Consider the following 21097-nt stretch of genomic DNA (forward strand, 5'->3'; position numbering starts at 1 on the left):
AAGAAAATTAAAAAAAAAATTGAAAATACAATTGTGAAACAAAATATTTTTCTTAAATTTTGTTTATAAATATTGTGAAAGTATTTAGAGCTTATTATAAGATTTCAAAGGCAAAAAATAGTTTAAACTGACTAAATTAAATTTTTAATTTGTAGGTTTTAGGCTAAATTGGCGTCGAAAACTAAGCGCCCAATTTGCATGTAGTATGAAATGAATTTGACTCTGATTATTATTTTGCCGAATCATTCGATTGGCAACAAATTCGGTTGCTATTACGAATCTGTTTTCTCCGTGTTACTATAATAGAAAAATCTGTCACGTACGGTATTTCACGTACTTTATTAAATTTTATTTATTATAAAATCATCCAAAGATTTTTTTTATTTAAATATGACGGATTGTAAAAAAAATATTTGGTTTAGTGTAAGAAATTAAAAGTAAACAAACGATTCGCAATTTTTCGCATACCTCGAAATTACTTCTGTTTTATGTCACGTACTATCACCCTTATTTCGTTCGATATTTTGGACAACAATGTATCGAAAGAACTTATTATTTTTATACCTAGTGCGGAAGGTATATGCGTTTGTGCAGATGTTTGTAACTCCCAAAAATATCAATCTAACACCCACCTTAAAGCATAGCGATCGGCTTAGTATAACTTCGATTAAACGATGTCCCTCCGTCCGTCTGTCTGGCTGGTTGATTTGCTGGCCTTGTGCGCAAAGTACAGGTCGTAATTTTGAAAATATTTCGATAAAATTTTGTACGTACAAATATTTCGGCCGAAGGACGAAGCCTGTTGAAATTGGCTGAAATCGGTTCATTATTTCACCTAGCCCCCATACAAATGTCCTCCAGAAATTGGACTTTATAATTTATAAATATTTAATTCATATAGGTATCTACACAAATTTCGCTCCAAATAAGTTTTATATGTATGGAAATCATGTCACCAAAGTCATATCTCCCATATAAGGCCCACTTCTGGGGCCCACTTTGTTTCGTAAATGTCTAATGTTTGTTTTACTTCTTTAATTTGAAAAAAAGTTCAACTCAGCACTCCGATTGCTCATCAAAGCTTATGGTGAATGTGTTCCATCGGTTTCAATGTGCGAGAGATGGTTTGTTCGTTTCAGAAGTGGTGATTTTGACACGAAAGACAAGGATCGCCCAGGTCAGCCAAATAAGCTTGAAGGCAAAGAATTGGAGGCATTACTCATTCATAATTGAAAGTCATTGAAAGCTACTGAGGCAGCAATTTCAAAATGTTTACGATCAGCAGGATTCATCCAAAAGCAGGGAAATGGTGTACCATACGAATTGAAGCTGACAGACCTTTAAAGAAGATTTAAGATATCTGAAATGCAGCTTGAACGCTATAAAAGAAAATAAGTTTTGACCGCATCAATACTTACGATGAAAAATGGATACATTACGATAACCCGAAGCGTAAGAGATCGTATATAAAGCCCGACCAACCAAATCGACACTAATCTATGAGCTGCTGATATTTGGCCAGACCATCAAAGGGATGAACAATAAGAAATTAAAAGTAAACAAACGATTCGCAATTTTTCGCATACCTCGAAATTACTTCTGTTTTATGTCACGTACTATCACCCTTATTTCGTTCGATATTTTGGACAACAATGTATCGAAAGAACCTGTTCCGAACGCAACTGATTCGCAACTGAAGAGATCATTGGCGGAAAAACTCCCAGGATATGCTTTCAGACATGAAAACGTAATATTCCAACATGGCAAAGGCCTTGCTTTGCAATTTCTGCACAAAGAAAACAGATTGGTGATAGCAGCCGAATTTGTCGCTAATTTAATGTTTCTACCATACAGACCGAATTTTACAATTGTGGCTACAAAATGTTAGAAGGGGTAACATTCATTCTTAGACTTAAAATATGAGCTCGGAATCCATATGATGCCAACGGTCAATACTTTGAGTAAATTTATATTGTACAAATAATTTAAAAAAAAATTAAAAATAAATTAGAAAATATTCCGCATTTTTAAGTCATATACCCAAAAAAATTTCGCTCTCTTATGTTGTTTTCTATGGCCTACCATTTGTCACTGATTTTTTGAATTTCGAAATACAAGCCATCTGAATTAAGTTTCAACGATTCTACAAAATTTTTGATTTTCCGACATATGATTGCTGCAATCACGTGAATCGCTACTGATTTATATTATGGTTGCCGCAATCATATAATTAATTAAATGCAGTGACCATAGTATAGTTGATATTATATAACCATGTATTATTACTATATTTTTTTCTGGGTGTACATAGTTTGGAGTGAAAAGATTTTATAGTAAAACCTCAATTGACAAGTTCAAATTAAAGCACTCTTTAGTAAACAATTATTTTCGATTGAATGATTTTGAAAATATGGGTAAATTGTTAATAAATGAAGGCCTGATTTATTGTTTTTTTAACATAATTGCCTTTAGCTTTAAAAATGTTAAATGTTTATTTTCTTAAAAACGCTTCCAACACATAGTTATAGGACATTTTAAACCAAACCATTTGGTAAAGTATTTAGGTTAAAAATAATTTTTTTACACTCTTCTTATTTTATGAGGAGGGCTATAAAATTGTTATTTAACTTTTTTACTAAATTTGCTTTATATTTATTTTTAAATTTAAAATATTTGTATGAAAAACAAGTCTTTATTGTGTTTGTTTACAACTAACTTTGCTCATTATCATTTCAAATGACCCAGCCTTATTAATAAGTGTAACCCTCTATTTATCTTTCAATTATCTTAAAATATTCAAAATTTCCTAATTATCTTTTTTTTTTTTTGTTTGCTTAAAGTTTGTACACGTAATCCGTTAATGTTTCAAAGTTTCATAACTCAAAGTTTAGTAATTTTTTTTGTTGTTGGTTGTTGGTTTAGTTAATCATGGTTTTTTGTTTCTCATTTTATTATTGATCCTTCATAAGCCAAAAGGGTTAAAGTAAAGATACAGCCTTTTTTGGTTAAGCTCTTTTATTTAATTATGTGTTTATATCTGGGGAAGAAGCAAACTTTATGGAATTTTGTTATAACTTTTTTTGGTATTTGTTACTTTATTATATGCAAAAAATAATAAAAAAATATATATGTATTTAGCAGCTAATACAAGCACTTAAACTTGCAATTTTATTACCAGGAAAACTTTGGCATTTTATTAATTTTTGCATTTTTAGTAAAGTTGTTTAAAGGAACAGTTAATTATGGCTTATGACGTTGTTTTTATGGCTATTATAGTAAAATTAAAATAAAGAGTTTGACAAACAAAAAGTTTTAAAAATTTTTTGAAAAACATTTTTTTTTAAGTTTTGCAAAATTTTCAGGGGAATATTAATGAAATTCAGTTTTCTTTTCAGAAGTAATTAACTAATATTTTAAATTTAAACTTTGTTAAATTTTAAATCAAAACTTATCTTCAAATAAACTAAAGAGAACTCATCAGTAATAACAAACTTAAAATAATTAATGTTTAATATTAGTTTTATATACTTGAATCTCTATTGTAAATTTTTGCACAGTTCACTTGTTTCTAATGAAACAATTTTCATTGATATTTATCACCATAAACCGCAGTAGCCAAACAAAATGTGTTATCAATCAATTTAGATAATTACTACTTACTTATTACACATATTGTCAGTTAGTTCAGTTTAAAGATTTAAACAAATATTATAAAAAGACAGATTGACATTTTAACTAAATGTTCTTCAAATCTAACAATAATAATATGAGTGAAATATGCCACCAAACATTATTTAGAAAGTTTGAAAGCAACAAAAAGCAATAAAACAAAAAAAAATTTAAAGTATAGCTAGCTTTATATGGAAAATAAAATATCAAAATTTTCAAAATTTTTTGTTTGTTTTCAATACATATTGTTACGAATTTGCATTAACGGTTTAAGTTTAACGGTTTGTATAAACTGCTTGCAACATTCATTGATATCAGTTATTAGCATTGTTTGTAATTATGGAAACACTAAATGTTTAACCTTTATGTCAACAGCAGGAATGCTTTACGCACGTCAACAGCAACATACCTGGGTATGTTCATACGTTTTGTATGGTGAATGACTGCCGTTAGCATAAAAATGCTAATATTTAACTCGTTTGTTGGAATTTCTGTATTTTTTTTTATTTTGTTAGAAATAGACAAAAGGTTCAAAAATTTTATGATCACCAGTTTTACCCTTACGTTTAGTCATTGTTTTTTGAAAAAAGTGGTTGTGTAGGTATGACAAAAAATGTCTTTTATTGAGTTTTTGCAAAGATATAAATTTTTCAAATTAAAATAATTTTTTTATTTATTAATAGTTTTTATTAAATTTTACAGTTATATAGATATAGAAAAATAAAAACAAATTTTGAAATTTATAATCAGAAATCCCGTAATTCCCAAAAAAGTTTTGAAAAATCCCAAAAATGGGATTTTTTAGTTTTTTTTGCTATAATATATCCACACCAGGAGCGGGGTTATCGGAAGCCTTTACAAACTAATTAGGAACATATTTGGTCATCTAAAATAGTTTACTTTATTTTTATATCGACTACGCGATTTGAGAATTTTTGCCCTAAAGTTGAATTTTACATGAAAAATAGGCGTTATTTGAATGGACCTGGTCCCCTCCGTATCAAGAATTTTTAAATTGATTTTCATTTAAAATATTAAGTGTAAAGTTAGCTTTTCAAAAAGTATAAATTCCTAATACATCGTCCTAATAAATCGCATTTTTAAATTTTTTTTAATTCAAATACATATAACTTTGGGGTCAGTCACGATTTTTCAATAACTCTTTTTTTGTTTGACATATACATTTGTTATTAGTCCAATAAAAGAAAAATGGAGAAAATCGGGATATATTTGTTATCAAAAATGTGAAGTAGGGTGGGTAAAAACGTTGAAAAAGTACTATACTTTTCAATTTTATCATTATATTTGCATGCGTTTTACTATGGATACCCAGGTATGTATGCTGTTGACGTAAGGGTGCAACTTTGTAAGGGTGCAACTATCCTAACCAAACTTGGGACAATTGCGGAAAACAGTTTTGGCTAGGATTCAAGTCGATCCGATTATCCAATTCAGAGCTACAGCATTTTAAAAATACAAAACATACCCAGGTATATTGCCGTTGACATAAAGGTTAATATGTTAACATTAACATTGAATCTGCTAAAAGCTCTAGAATTCGAACATTCTAGTTTGATAATCCATGAAGCTACTGGAAGGAGGATGGCGCTGTTTATAATTAGTAGCAGAGGTAGCAGTCGATAGTTCAGTTCATCATAGGCGCTATTAGATTTAACATGAACTGCATTCTTGTACATTATTAAGTATAATTTAAGTATGATTATTATTGTGAATCACGTAAATGAACAATATGGAAATTACAAGTGGAATGACAAACTCAATGTGAGATATAATATGTTGAGTTAAACTTTATATCCAAAATTAATGATTTTTGGTTTACTGGGACATATGTACACAGTATGTAAACAGTTACTTACAGAATCACATCAAAATTTATCAAAAAGAAAGTATATTTGTGTTTACTTAAGTATAGTATTCGTTTAAGTTTGTAAATTTACTATAATATTATGAATACAGTAGAATCTATTTTATGAAAACATTAAATTTGATTACTGTCATGGTTTTCGAATATTTAATTAACTAATGGTATATTTTATTTTAAATATAGTTACAAAATATAAGTTACTGAAACAATATTTTCATTATAGATGCATACAATTGTGCAATTAATATAATTGCCCAATTTACAATCGGTGTCGTAGCGTTGTATGTCATAAATATTTTTCAAACTATTTTTTCGAAACAAATACAAAACATTAATAAAAAAAAACTACAACGATACAACGCTACGACACCGATTGTGAATTGGCCAAATATTTAGTATAAAATTTAGTAAACATTTACATTTAACTTACACTTAGTAAAGCTGTAGCTGAGTTTAAGTTTTGAAGGATCGGTGGCAAGGGGACAGAAAATAGGGGCGAACCCAATGGCAAACCTTTAAACATTGTCTCCGGCTCCACACTATTAGACTTAAATATTGTATTAAAATTTTACATTTCTGAGTGACACTGTATTTGATACTTTTCAAATGCTCGCTTCAAAAGAATCAGTTATTCCATGTGATTGTCTGGCCAGATTTCAGTAACTCATATTAAATAGGACCCTTTTGATCCCACGAAATGCAGAGCATGACCTTAGCGCCATGCGTAACTGGCTTTGGTGTCGCTTCGGCTGGTTGGCCGGGCATCACCTACGATCTCTTACACTTCGAGTTATCGTGATGCTTCGGTGTAAAAATGAGTTTATTTTATACAGTTCAAGCTTGATTTTCTGAAGTTCTCTTTCCTCATATACATATCTAATCTAATATATAAAAATCTCGTGTCACAATGTTAGTGTTTGAACTCCTCCGAAACGGCTCAACCGATTTTTATGAAATTTTGTATGTATGTTTGGTAGGTATGAGAATAGGTCGTAAAGTATATTTCATACCGCTAGGTCATTAGGGTGACCCTATCCGGAATTTATTTTTACCATTTTTTGACCAAAAGCTTTTTTTCGCATTTTATTTATTTGGCATTAAAAATACCTATAACCCCAAATTTTCATCAACCGACCCTCACCCACCCGTTTTTTAGCCGAGATTTTAGTATTTTGTATGAGCAATATCCAAATATCAATTTAACTATTGTTATGAAATTTTCTATATATTTTTGATAGGTACGAGAATATTATATATCATACCGCTAGGACGTTAGGATGTCCCTATCCACCCAATTTTTAAAATATTTTTCGACAAAATTTTTTTTTATATTTCTCTTCATTTGGCATCAAAAACACCTATAATGCCAATTTAACAACCAAAATATTCACTAGAAATAATTTGTGGCAGAACAACGTTTGCCGGATCAGCTAGTTATTTTATAAAAATTTCTTATATTTTATTGACTTAATTTTTGCCTGATGAACACATGATTTTATTGAACAACAAAAGTACTTTAATTTGCATTTAATATGATTTTATACCTTCAACAAATGAAAAAAATAAAGTTTTTCTAAAACACTTAATCTTTTTCTCACAATCTCATTCCAATGAAAGAAAAAAACAATAAATGAAAACAAGAATGTCATCAATAAAACAAACAAGTCTTAATACAAACAGAACAAATGGCTTGGAAGCAACCAAAATCAACAACAATATCAACCAAAAACAAGAACAAACAGTGTCGTTATATTGACAAAAACTTAAGAGAATTTTACGAAATTTTAAAGTTGTTGGAAAAATACACATAAATACATACATATATACGGATAAATATCCTGCACAGGTATCCCAACAGTTAAGCAAGTAGTCAATGTATCCCTTAAAGACAGCAATTGTCACAAATGTCTTATCACTTGGCTGACTCCAATTTATATATTATGGTCATTTGACACGTATGTGCTGTTTTTAGTGCAGAGAGAAGACAATTGGTTACTTTATACTTCCCAGGTATCTAAGTAATATAGAGTGTAGTCACTTTATACGCTTTGAGAGTAATTCGTACAAACTGGTTTTATACAAATTGTGTTGATCTAATTCTCATACAGTTTATTTTTATTTTTGCTTAAGTATACTGATATCCCATGTAACATAGCATGAAGGCAATAGTCACTTTAGTATCTATTAGCAACCTAAAGTGAAGTCACTTTCAACGTTTATTTTGTACTGCACTTTAGAAAGCAATCCATTGCACTATGGTTTCAAATCCAGTTTTTATGGCATAAATTAAAATAATCATGTCAGAGCTTTTAATTTCAGCACATTTAGTGCCCAAGGCATATAAATAAATTTAAACAAAAAATAGTCAATTGGACCACGCCCACACTCTAGGTATCCAAACTGAACTCTTTTTAATATGTAAAAGAAAATTATATATATTTGTTTTATTTGATTTTTTTTGTTAATATTCAGGTTTTTATTGATTTTTTTAAAGAACCCACTCTATTAGTACATCATATTTGCGCCCGTTAGTTGTCCAATCCGAAAGCATTTCGGTACGGGTAATCAGTATGAATATACACTCAAAATACACACTTTGGCGAACACTTCCACATTTAAACTTCCATGCAAGTTCGTGCCCAAACACAACTTTTGGTCCACGGAACTTATAGGTTATGGCGAGACTATAAAACTACACAATCACAATATCAAGAATTACGACAAGGACTCAACAAAAATAATATTCAAAAATATGCCATAAAACTACTTAACTTGGGCTACATTTGCCATTTTTGAAATACTTTATAACTTTATTTTTTAAGATTTGCTCGTTATACAATTGTAATACTGTTTTAACACTTATTTAAGAATACGTGTTTAAAGTTTCAACTTTGAAAGCCTAGCAGACCAGCAGTGTTGTCAACTGTTTTTTTTTAAATATATTTTCTTGATTGCTTGGAGTATTGTCTTTAGGAAAATAAATTAATTTTTAACAATTTTTTAAATTTTTTTTTGAATTTTTGCCAAAAAAATCGATTTGGGACCATAGTGCATTGGAGAGTTGTCGTAGGAAGGTTTGTTTACAAGCAATCCTTTATTAGACTGTCTATGATATGTCTTTTTAGCTGACTAAAATAACCAGTTATGTAGCTGATCAAGTAATTAGTTTGGTAGATAGTAAGGTAACTAACCAGTATGTGAATTCAATGCGTTGTCCACTAGTTCCCACTCTAAATTATGGGTAAAATCACCATTTCGGGACTGTCTCCTAGAACTGCTGGGATATTGGTTTTTGGCTCTATACATACAAGTGATTACACAATCATATGAAGATTATTTGTTTTTTTTCTTTATTTTTATTTTTGTTTGCCTCTGCATGGGAAAAGTATTAACCAGACAAATAAAACATCAACTTTATCAAAAGTTTTTCATTTCTATGTTGATTTAAATTGAATGAAGATGTTCTTTGCAGCCTCCATTAAGGGAGATTTGTCAATCAATTTGTAACTCATGAAAATCTTTATGAAAGACCTTGAAATGTTTTTCTGCAAAATGTTGCATAAAATCGTAATAAATTAAAAGACATATCTTTAAATATTAAAGGCCTTATTCATAATCAATTTTTAATTTCATTAAACAAAACTTTCTTACAAATTTTGATTTATAAACCGGTAATAAATTTAAAAATTGATTATGAATAAGGCCGTAATGGTCAAAAACCTAAGTCTGTTATCAAAAACCTAACTCCTGCAACAACAAAATACATGTTATTCAATGTATTTTGTTGTTGTATCAGACATATGATTGGTTGTAAATCGAGACACTCCTCGTCTCTATGTATAATTCTCTATGGCCTTAACAATTTAAAATTTTATCCGTACTTTAGTACAAATGTATAGCTGATCGAATATAACATGTTTTATGAAAAATTTCACATATTATCCATATTATCTCTCAATATGAAATGGTTTTATTACAATTTACGTTTAGAATATCTCTTTCGTATTTGTGGAACATGTAAAGTGGCCTTTAATAACATTCAACACCTACACTGTTTTTCAAACATTCTTACGAAACATACCACAATCAAAATTGATTTCAATTTAATAGTCTAAGTTCAATAATTTCATGTATCACTTGCAAAGCTAAATAATTTATTGAATCCCTAAAATTAAATGACCACATACCCCATTTCACAAATTTTAAGGATACTGGATAATTAAGCTGTCAACAGCATAAATATAATTTTGATATTTAAATATCATCAGGCCATAAACATGCGCATACTATAAATAGTTTTAATTGCATGGCAAATTTTAATTGTAGTTCATTAATTTGATAGTAGTGCCATTTCACTTCTATGGTATGATATGATATGTTTTTAGTCTGAGACTAGTTGTTCTAAGAACAAGTTAATTAAAATTTATAATTCTAAATAATAATGTATATTAGGGTGTCACTTATTTTACACTTCTTAACTGTTTGATACTCTAGAATTGTTAGCCGTCACCAAAAAACTAGATATTGAAATTTATCAAATCGGATAACACTTAGAGGTAGTACAATTTATTTCAAGTTTTAAGTAAAACAAGCGATTATTTCAAAAAGAAAATAAAAATTCCAATTAAAAATAGTTGTTGTATTTTACTTAAATGTGGGATTTACAATAGATGACGTATCATCATATCTTTAGTTTTTCTAAAGCCTTTTGGGAAAAGGTTTCCTGATGATCTGGAATAAGCAACCAGTGAAATGAGCATAGGAACTAGCTTATAACCCAACAATAAATTTCAGAGAATGAAAATATGAATGAAAAAAATTTTACTTAAACGCGGTTTTCGTTTTTAATAACTTATATGTAATTTTTAAGTGTTTTTTTTTTTTGTTTTGCTTCTAAAATGTCGAATTTTGTACTAACAAAGCGTCATATGCGGGAAGTTTTTCTTTACTTCTTTAATTTGAAAAAAGTACCTCTGAAGCACACCAAAGCTTATGGTGAATGTGTTCCAGCCCAGGCGAGCCAAAAAAGTTTGCAGACCAAGAATTGAAGCCATTACTCCATGAAGATTATTGTCAGACTCAACAAAATCTTTGGGAGCTACACAAGCAGCAATTTCAAAACTGTTGCGAGCAGCAGGATTCATCCAAAACTAGGGAAATGGGTACCATACGAATTGAAGTCGAGATACCTTGAAACACGATTTTGCATGTCCGAAATTCTGATTGAACGTTATAAAAGAAAATAATGTTTGCACCGAATCATTGATTGCGATGACAAACAACCCGAAGTGTAAGAGAAACTCAGCCATCTTGTCGAAACGACACTAAAGCCAAATATCCATAGCGCTAAATTAATGATCGTTATTTGGTGGCCTCCAAAGTGTCCCAGCTGCTGAAATCGAATGCAACTGATTCGTTTGAATCAGCGAGTATTGGCCAAAAATCACTCAGAATATGCGGCCAGACATTAAATCGTAATATTTCATAATGTTGCCACATGTTGCAATACCTGTTAAAAATTATTTAGAAAGAACTAGTTGGGATTTTTTGCATCGCCCGTCTTATAGTCCAGACCTAGCTCCGTCCGACTATTGTTTGTTTCGATCGATGCAGAGCGTTCTTTTGGAATACGCTTCATAAAAGTGTATTCGAAATTAGCTTGATTTGTTATTGGCCTCAAAATATCAGTAGCTATTTTAGTGCGGAATCTATTTGTTGCTGGAAAGATGGGAAAAGGTCATAGCTAACAATGACAAATACTTTGAAAAAAAAATTACATTGTACAAATGTTTCAACATAAAAGCCCACATAAAATATTTTTGACATCAATAACTGATTATAATTTGATCACAAACAAATCAAATAAAATTTCAGCATAACTCAAATTCCAAATTTAACATTTTCAAAATTTTTTTTAAATTAAAATTCAAAAAATTGCATTCATTCCAATAAACACTAACCCCCGTATTCATAAAAAAATTTTAAATTTAAACATTGTTTTAAAGCAAAATTTCCATACAAAATTTGACTTTAAAGCGTTTTTTAAATTTTAAATTTGTTTACGAATATGGCCTTAAATGAGGATTTGAAACTCTGAAATGTTAATAGTTGCACCTATAAAGGGTTAGAGTGGGTAACGATTTATTATTTTTCAAAATAAATTCGTAGACTATAATTTAATTTAGGATGGATTCTTTGGGTTGATTATTAATGATTTTATAACTGGAGTCAACATGTTTCAAGACAACAAAGTAATACCTATGCCCTGAATGTTATTAAACATCTAATAAGCAGCATTTTTATGTCGGATAACAATTTTAGACCTTTAGAACATGAAAAAATTGAAAAAGTTATTATTTATTGAAAAATAAAGAAAAAGTTATTAAATCTTACGAGGGTTATTAACAACAAAGATCAGCTATGTTTTGCAGTGTTTCTTTTTCATATTTATTGTAGTAAAGCTGCTTATTGGTATTTCATTGAAATGGCAATGTTTTCAACAAAACAGCGTAATTTGTTACACAATTTCCAGTGTAGTTTTCTCAATAAATTTTTAATTGTAAAATTAATGTGAGATAGAGAGTTTTTCTTCTCAAAATATTCAATGTATAAAAATGATAAGATAGAGGATTTTGCATTTTAATAAAATTAAATTATTTTAATTTCATTTATGTCTGTTTATTATTTGTCAGTTTTTAACGTTATTTATTTAAGATAACGGCTAATAATACAACATGAGATAAAAAATTAACTATAGACGATATTAAACAAAAAAGTTATAGATTTTTTTTGCTGTTTTAAGTGTTTTTGGAGTTTGATTGCTAGAAATTATAGTAAAATAATAGATGACACTTTAAAAGTAGACACTTTTTTAAGCAAACTCCAACTTTAACCATTTATTTTTATGCCATGGACATTATATTTTCCGAAAACAAAACGCTAAAATGTTTTCATGGTAATTAAATTCAGAGTCAGCATTCGCTATTTTGATAAATGATTGAAAAATGTAAAATTCATGTTCACCATGCAAAAATTTGTAAGAAAAAATTAATTGCAAGTAGAAATTATTCCTAAAAAAAATTTGAAAATTAATTATTTGAAAAGATAGAGGGTTTTGTATTCGGAAAAAGTTATTTAGTTATTTAAAATTAATTGTATAAGATAGAGAAGTAACAAAAATGCAAATAAAACAGCAAAAAAAAAAATATGTTTGCTATAAAATTCACATCATAGATGAAAATTTTACCATCAAAACGAAATTTTCGTGAAAATCAATTGTTTTTGAACAATTTTATGGTCACTGTAATTATTTATATGATTGCAGTAATTATAATATGGTAAAGTTACATTTCACATGGATGTAGCAATCATATATATGATTGTAACAATAATTTTTATGGTGAAGGATTTACCATATTATGTTGTGATTGCCATAAAATTATATAATTATTTATGTATATTATTACGGAAGTTATGAGAATCTTAACTTTACCATATTACGGCTACCACAATCATATTAATAATTACTGCTACTAGAATATCGTTTAAAAAAATTTTAAAATTTTGAAATGATTACAATAAACATGTACAACTCTTTGGTTTATTGTAGATCTAAACTTTTTAATAACTGTTAAACTTTAACCATTAAACTAATGAACTTTTATAATTTGTAGCTTATATGTTCAACATTTATGAACAATTTCAATAATAACACTCATTTTTTTTTTTTGCTGAAAATTTCTTTTCTTATGTGAAAAAAATAGTATTAGTTTATGGGAATAATTTATAATTAATAATTTATTTTTGTATGACACTTTAATAACTTTTGAATTTTAAAAAAGTTTTGTAAGTAAATCGACATGGTAAAATTACACATATTAGTAGCACATTTTTACATATTTTAAGTAAATTAGTTAATCACATTTCAACACAAGGCCGCATGTCTTCCAATATTACGCACAAATTGATTATAATTACAGCAATATGATACGCCACTATTAGGTGCCGAATTGAACTGCAGACCATCTGGACATGGTACACTACGACAATATGGTGTACTGATCTGTGGATCTGTATTAAAGTCATTGTTTAATGTAACAAAAGCATAGCAAATGTTATCATATTTAACTACTTTATAAGACCACAATGGTATGGGATTCTTTTCGTTGGCCATTAGGTACATTGGAACTTGTTGAGGTCTTTCTGAATGGGATAATCTTAGGATATCAAATGATCCCGTAACAACTTCAGCATATTTGTTTGGAGCTGGTAAATTGTGAATCCAGTTTTCGATGCGTTTCCAGTTACTACGATTACTGCCACGAAATTGTGGCATAACATTAACGTACTTAAATGTTTCATCCATTTGATCGTAAGTGGGAAAGTCTTGAGAATTAGTTAGATGACCACGTTCCAATATCAATGTTTTATTATCCGGTACATACTTTTGTTGGGCACCCAATAATCGAACAAATGCATTATAAATATTTGCAGCTTGAAAGGAAAGTTCACGTTCTCTTGAAACCACATTGCCCCTACTAAATGCTGGTCTTACATACGTTGAGGCAGCCAAATTAAAACCATATGATTTGTGACGCGAATACAAAGACTGTTCTTTCAATCTATTATAGCAGACATCGTAAAGCCGTATTATGCTACCATCTGGTAGAGTATAACGCACTTGATATAATTCACCACCCTTGCTACGACATGCATTCACATTTGTTAGCATTACAATATTTGCCTTAATACGTCCAGCACAATTGATGATGGACTTTGAAATAGTTCTTTCCTGGAATTCACCATGATTACAAAACAGTTCCCTACCATTGAGCATTGTATTGCATATCAAATGTAATGTTGTTTGATCTTTTATATAATCTGTATGTAAAACATCCCAGGTGGTTCGTGTGGGTCTCGTTGCATAAATCCACTTTCTATCCATATGAGTAGCATTTAATTGACAATTTTGTGCCAGCATACCTATAGAAAATAAAAGAAAATACTTGTTTTCAAATGAAATTATTTTTTATTCCAAAAAATACCTTGTATTGTGATTAGTATTGTAAATATTTTTAAGAACATTTTGTTTTTATTTTCTTTAAATCCGAGACTTGTTTACAGTTGTATGCTATTTGAGCAAGTGATTTTAAGTTTAGTACAGATTAGTATTTAAAAAGAAATGTAGGCGTAATTTCTACTAATTAATTATTTATTTATTTGTGCGATAAGCTTTTATTGTTTTTGACATCAAAACACAAGTACGCCACTTTGTATGGATCTTTAACGAATTGTATACACACTTCGTTAATATGTATAAAATAAATCTCATTAATTAAATTTTTTATTTTTTTTTTTGGAATATTTATTTACTTAGCGAAAACTTGGCAATTACTGAATAGCATAATTTTCAATGACTAATATATAAGCACTGCTGTACTTATAAGTAGTCTACACGCAGAGAAAAAATATAATTGGGCATGGTTACTGCAACCATTTATATAGTGTTACAAGTTTTTTAACTATATTATAGTCACAGTAACCATTTACATGATTGTGGTAACCATAATATGGTTAACTTACGATTCACATGATTGTCTCAACCATATATATGGTTACAGTAAACATATATATGTTTGTGGCAACCATATTTATGATGAATAATTTTATCATAATATGTTGTTCTCAGATTATGATAAGCCTTAAGCCGAGAGCACCATAATATGATAAGTCCTTCATCATATAAATGGTTGTCACAAACATATATATGTTTACTGTAACCATATATATGGTTGAGACAATCATGTGAATCGTAAATTAACCATATTATGGTTACCACAATCATGTAAATGGTTACTGTGACTATAATATAGTTAAAAAACTTATAACAATATTGAAATGGTTACAGTAACCATGCCCAACTATATTTTTTCTCTGCGTGTAATAATGACTTATTTATAACAGCTCGTTTACTACTACAAAATCAGCCGTCATCTGATTCGTTTTTAATAATGACTAGTTAGTCCTTACAGAATATGATATATAATTGTCATTACTTGTAACTAGTTTTAGTGATATCAAAGTAAAGACTTATTAAAAGGCATATTTGGAATGTATAGCGTAGGGTATTTGTAATTCATCCCAGTGGAATATCTATATATCTACATTAGAACGACTCACTTCGTAAGGTTAGGGAAAAAGTAATTTTTTAGATAATAAACCTTGGTTTGTTTCCCTAAATATTTTGGGGCTAGTGATAACCGTTCTTGATCTGGAGCATTTTTTAAGAAAAGGATATTTTTTAATTTTTTTAAATATTTTTTATTTTCTGTCAAAACAACACATGTAATATCGGATGTCAATTGAAATGGCCGCATTCAACTACAGTAGCGAGCAATAAAAATGCAACGCTATTCAATCTGATTTTCAACAGCACTGATTTTGCTCGAAAAGGTATCCAATTGTCCACACCTGCTGTTTTATATTCTTATTGATCATAGGCAATTATTGTATGACATTTTGTCCAATATTTTGTTACGTAAGGATAATAATAAAGTGTTTAGTAAACAGTGGTAAAAATGTGCGAGCAAAAAAATGCAACTCTGCAGAAAATTGACTTGATTTTTAAAATTTTGAAGAAAAAAATAATTATAAAAAATTGCTTACAACTATAATACTGTTACAATACAGTAATTTACTGTTAATACTAATAAATTCAAGGATATGAAATCTACAGAATTAACGAATGATGCATTTTCCGTTCAATATGGTGAATTGTTCGAAAACCAAAAAAATTTTAAGAATTTTTATTTATTTTTTTACCAATTTAAAATCTTGCTGATATTCTCTATGCAAAGGAAATCAAATAATTGCGGTGGTGTGCCTAAAACTGAGTGCATAAGAGCTCAAGATCAAAAGGATATGACTAGTTAATGTTAGAAGGGTGCTGAAATTTAATGCTAAAATAATATTTTCACAATCATATGACATCATGTGGTCTTTAAAAATTACAAATAATGAAATCATATTCAAACATCCACTTATTTTGGTAAGTAAACGCATTCCAAAACAGCGGAAGACAACTGTAAATAATATTAAATTTTACACTGTTCCTATTTCCTAAAAAAATGTTCATATCGATGGCTTAATATAAAAAAGGCGTAACTAATTTTTTGTTTTCAAAAATATCAATGTAGTAAGGGTATATTAAATAACTTAATTTAAATAAAAATAAATAAATTTTAAAAGAGAAATAAAATGTGAAGTCTCTTCTTTTTAAAAATTACATTGAAACTTTTCTTGTGTTTAAAATTTTATGGATTTTATTAGTTTTTTTCTTCTTCTGTAAAGTGACAAAAAATCGAGTTACGCATTTTTTATATTAAGCCATCGATATATATTTTTTTTAATTTTGAATTGGCAATGTTTTGCTTATTAAATCCAAAAGTAAGTAAAGATGTTCATTAAAACATGAAGAAAACCCAATAATATTAAACAAAATTCAATTCCACAGAAGGTAGTTTTATTCCAAAAAATACTAAAATTTTCCACTTTGGATCGGAATAGTATTCTGTGACAGTCCTGAACATTCACGAGTTTTAGGAATACTTTGAATAAGGAACTGGTTATTGTTTGTTTGGGTTAAATCTTTTTTGCTGTATGCATCTTCTGCATTTGTGAAAAACTCTACTCAGTACTAATAAATATTAATTAAATGTGTGTCAAATTTCAACGCCTCGAGCAGAATTAGGTGCTGCGGCAAATCAAATTTTTAGCTGGCTATAAAAAAATATTTTTTAAATTAGCGAAAAAATTATGACGGCAAAACGCGCATAATTTTCATTCATATATTGGTTTTATGACTTAAAAATGTGGAATTTTTTCAAATCTGTAGCTTTTATTTGGAAATATTTGTACAATATAAATTTATTTAAAGCATTCGCCAATGTTAGCTATGACCTTCTCTCATCTTTCGGGCAACATATGGATTTTCAGCCAAAAAAAACTGCTATTCATTTGAGGCCACGAACGAAACCAGCTAATATCGAACGAAACCAGCAAAACTTCCCTCATATGACGCTTTGTTAGTACAAATTTCGACATTTTCGAAGCAAAAAAACATGCTGTTAACACTATAATGTTCAATAACTAAGTGAGAATAAATTACAGATATGTACCATGCAAAATGAGATAAAAGTTATTAAAAACAAAAACCCCGTTCAAAATATACAAGTTTGAACTTGATTAACTCGAAATTTTACAATTATTAATTTTACTTAAAGATTCCAGTTTTTAGGTTACTGCGAGAATCTACTTGTCAAATCATTCTTACAAGATTATATATGAATAAAAAATGTCAAAAAATCCTTTTTTTGAATATAGACCAGCTCAGTAATTTTAGGAGACATCCTAAAACAAACCAAGTTTTATTTTGAGGAAGGTAACAAACTCACTTTTTGTGTGAGTCCGTCTAATGTACGCATCTCTAACAAAATGTTACAATTATTGTTCGCTCCGCTATAAAATAGAATCTATGTTCAATTTGTAATTCTATTAGTATTTTTTTTTTGTAACTGGATAACCTAAACGTAGCACGTATTTGCCAAGTGACATATCTCTGTTGTAGGTTTATTTAATTTCCATTAGCTTTCTCAAAAATTTAATGAAATGGCTGTTCGACGTAGCAAGCCGGTTGTCCATACTATTAAACATTACGTGATGTAAACGTTCCGTGATTGTATCACTTTCGATTATTGAACCAGAGATCTTTGTAGAATGTATACCATTTAATAGAAACATTTTACAATTATTTAATCAACAGTAACATACCGTATATACTTCTCTCTTTTAATAAGTATATTACAATTTTGATTGCATTTGATTGTACTTTATGTTTAATCAATTTTGTAATTTTCTTCCATTGCAAAAATTAATTGTAAAATTAGATAAATGAAGAAGTAAACATTATTTTATAGTAATACAATTATTTACATGTAACAATCAATAATTGTTAATTAGCAACGATGTTTATTTTTATCTAATAATATTTAATAAAGTGTGGTATTACTTCTAAATACATGTGGGTAATTCCATATTATAGTACCTGACATTTATAAGCCTATAGAGTGGAATAGATTTTGCAAAAATGAGAGTATCTGAAAAATAATTTGATCATTAGTAATCACAAGTAATTCTGAGGCACATGTAAAAATATGCAAAAAATTGCGTATCGTGAGAGGCGTTATTTTTTCTTTTAATTTCTTACACTAAACCAAATATTTTCCCTTAACAATCCGTCATATCTAAATAAAAACAATCATTGGATGATTTTATAATAAATAAATAAAAATTAATATCGTACGTGACATACCGTACGCGACAGATTGTTCCCTTATAGTAAAACAATGTATATTCTGTAAATATATGTATACAAAAACTAAAAAAATAAATAGAAAATATATCGAGCTCTTAGCGCCAAATTATCGTAAACGACAAAACACAAATTTTACAGGAGAAGGTTTTTTCGATTATTTTGAAATTTATACAAAGAATTAAAAATTGTATGATGCGATATAATCGTTCACACTATTTGTCTATTTTTCAAAAATATTTATAACTTTTGACAATTAAAAATTCATGGAATACTTTGTAGAAAAATATGACAAAAAATATTTTTTATTGAATTTTTGCATAGATACAAATTTTTCGAATTGAAATAAAATTGTTATTTATGAATTGTTTTTAATTAAATTTGACTGTTTTGTAAAATTTTCTACTTAAAATAGAAAAATAAAAACGAATTTTGAAATTTATTATCAGCAATCTCGCAATTCCCAAAAAAAAGTATTGAAAAATCCCAAAAATGGAAAATTTTAGTTCTTTGGCTATAATATCCATACCAGGATCGTAGTTATCGGAATCCTTTACAAAATAATTAAAAGCCATCTAAAATCGATTACTATATTTTGATATCGAATATGCGATTTGAGAATGTTTGTCCTAAAGTTTAATTTTACATAAAAAATAGGTGTTTTTTGATTGGACCTGGTCCCCTCGGTAACAAATTTTTTTTTTCATTTAAAATATTTTATGCAAATTTCGCTTTCAGAAAGTATAAATTCCTTATACTTCCTCTTAGATATTTTTTGCGATAACTTAAAAAGAAAAAAAGTTCTTTTTTCCCAAAGAAATTAGCGAAAAATTTGTTAAATTAAAATACATATACTTTGTTTGGACTTAGTCATTATTTTTAAACAGTTCTTTTTCTATTTGACACATACATATGTTGTTAGTCTAATGAAGGAAAACTGGAGAAAATTGTAAAATATTTGGATACGCTGTTATCATAAAACTGGAGTAGGTTGGGTAAAACTTTCGAAAATTTAATTTTCAAATGCTATAAGAGATAATTAATAGCTATGACTAGGTCTTTTGTAGCGCTCGATGAAAAGATTTTATATGTGTAATTTTTATGAAATCGAAACACAAACGAAGAAATAGGATCGTTTTAAAAATGTAACATACCCGAGGTGTCCTAATTTGAGGACCCTTGGTTGCGCCCCTGTTGGGCCCATGAGGTCCACGTTCAGAACTTAAACTCGAGAACACTTCTTCTTTGCGCATGTGAAATTTCATTCAAACCAATCTAACCATTTAGAAGTTACAGATTTATTTCCCTCTTTTTTTTCTATATCACTATGTGTCGCTTACGATAAAATTCGTTTACTGTAAAATGTAAACATTGACTTACGATAAAATCTTACGCCCTATAGTTTTAAAGATATTAACAATTTTGATATTCTGTAAACGCTAAAACAGCAGCCGCTTCATAAAATTATAATTTTTGCAATAAAAAAATTTTTAGAAAATGTCGCTTACGATAATTTGGCGCTAAGGGCTCGATATATTCGGTTTTAATAAACAATTTGATAATATCAAAAGAACAATCAGAGTCAAATTCAATTCATACTACATGCTAATTGGGAGCTTAGTTGTCGCCGCCATTTTACACTAAAAGATATTAATTAAATTAAATATAGTCAGTTTAAGGTATTACTTTTGCACTTTAAATGTTTTAATAAGCTCTAAATACCTTCACATAGTAACATTGTAGTGTTTTCTTCTATTCAAATCATCTTGAAAAAAAGTTTCAAGGGTTTTTGTTTTATCAGTTATGAATGTCATTGTCGTGGAATTGCCCATATACCAAATGTGTCCAGTACTGCTCAAAATACAAAACATTTTTTTTTATAAATATGTATGTATGTATTTCTATTATACTTATGCATTTACAATTAATTGTGGAAATTGTAATATGCCAATCAATTTAGAATAGACTTCTGAGTAGATTTAATGATGTCCAGCTGTCGGTCCGTTTGGCAGGCTATCCACATACACTTTGGGCGTATAGTGTAGGTCGCAATTTTGAAAATAATGCAATAAAATTTGGTACAAGCGGTTTATTTTGCCTCAAGGAAAAAACATATAAGTGAAATTGGATATTATCGGTCTATGAATTTACCTAGACCCCATATAAATATCCAA

General features: G+C 28.7%; 1 protein-coding gene across 1 annotated transcript; it reads right to left on the minus strand.

The window, feature by feature from the left end:
- Nucleotides 1–13337: 13337 nt before the first annotated feature.
- Nucleotides 13338–14688, minus strand: LOC135958149 (uncharacterized). Its single transcript, XM_065509024.1, has 2 exons — nt 14599–14688; nt 13338–14536 (listed from the first exon to the last, which is right to left on the minus strand). The coding sequence occupies exons 1-2, from the start codon at nt 14636–14638 to the stop codon at nt 13479–13481; spliced, it is 1098 nt and encodes a 365-aa protein (XP_065365096.1). The 5' UTR covers nt 14639–14688; the 3' UTR covers nt 13338–13478.
- Nucleotides 14689–21097: the final 6409 nt, after the last annotated feature.

Source organism: Calliphora vicina, chromosome 4 (genome assembly GCF_958450345.1).
Source record: "Calliphora vicina chromosome 4, idCalVici1.1, whole genome shotgun sequence".
NCBI lineage: Eukaryota > Metazoa > Arthropoda > Insecta > Diptera > Calliphoridae > Calliphora > Calliphora vicina.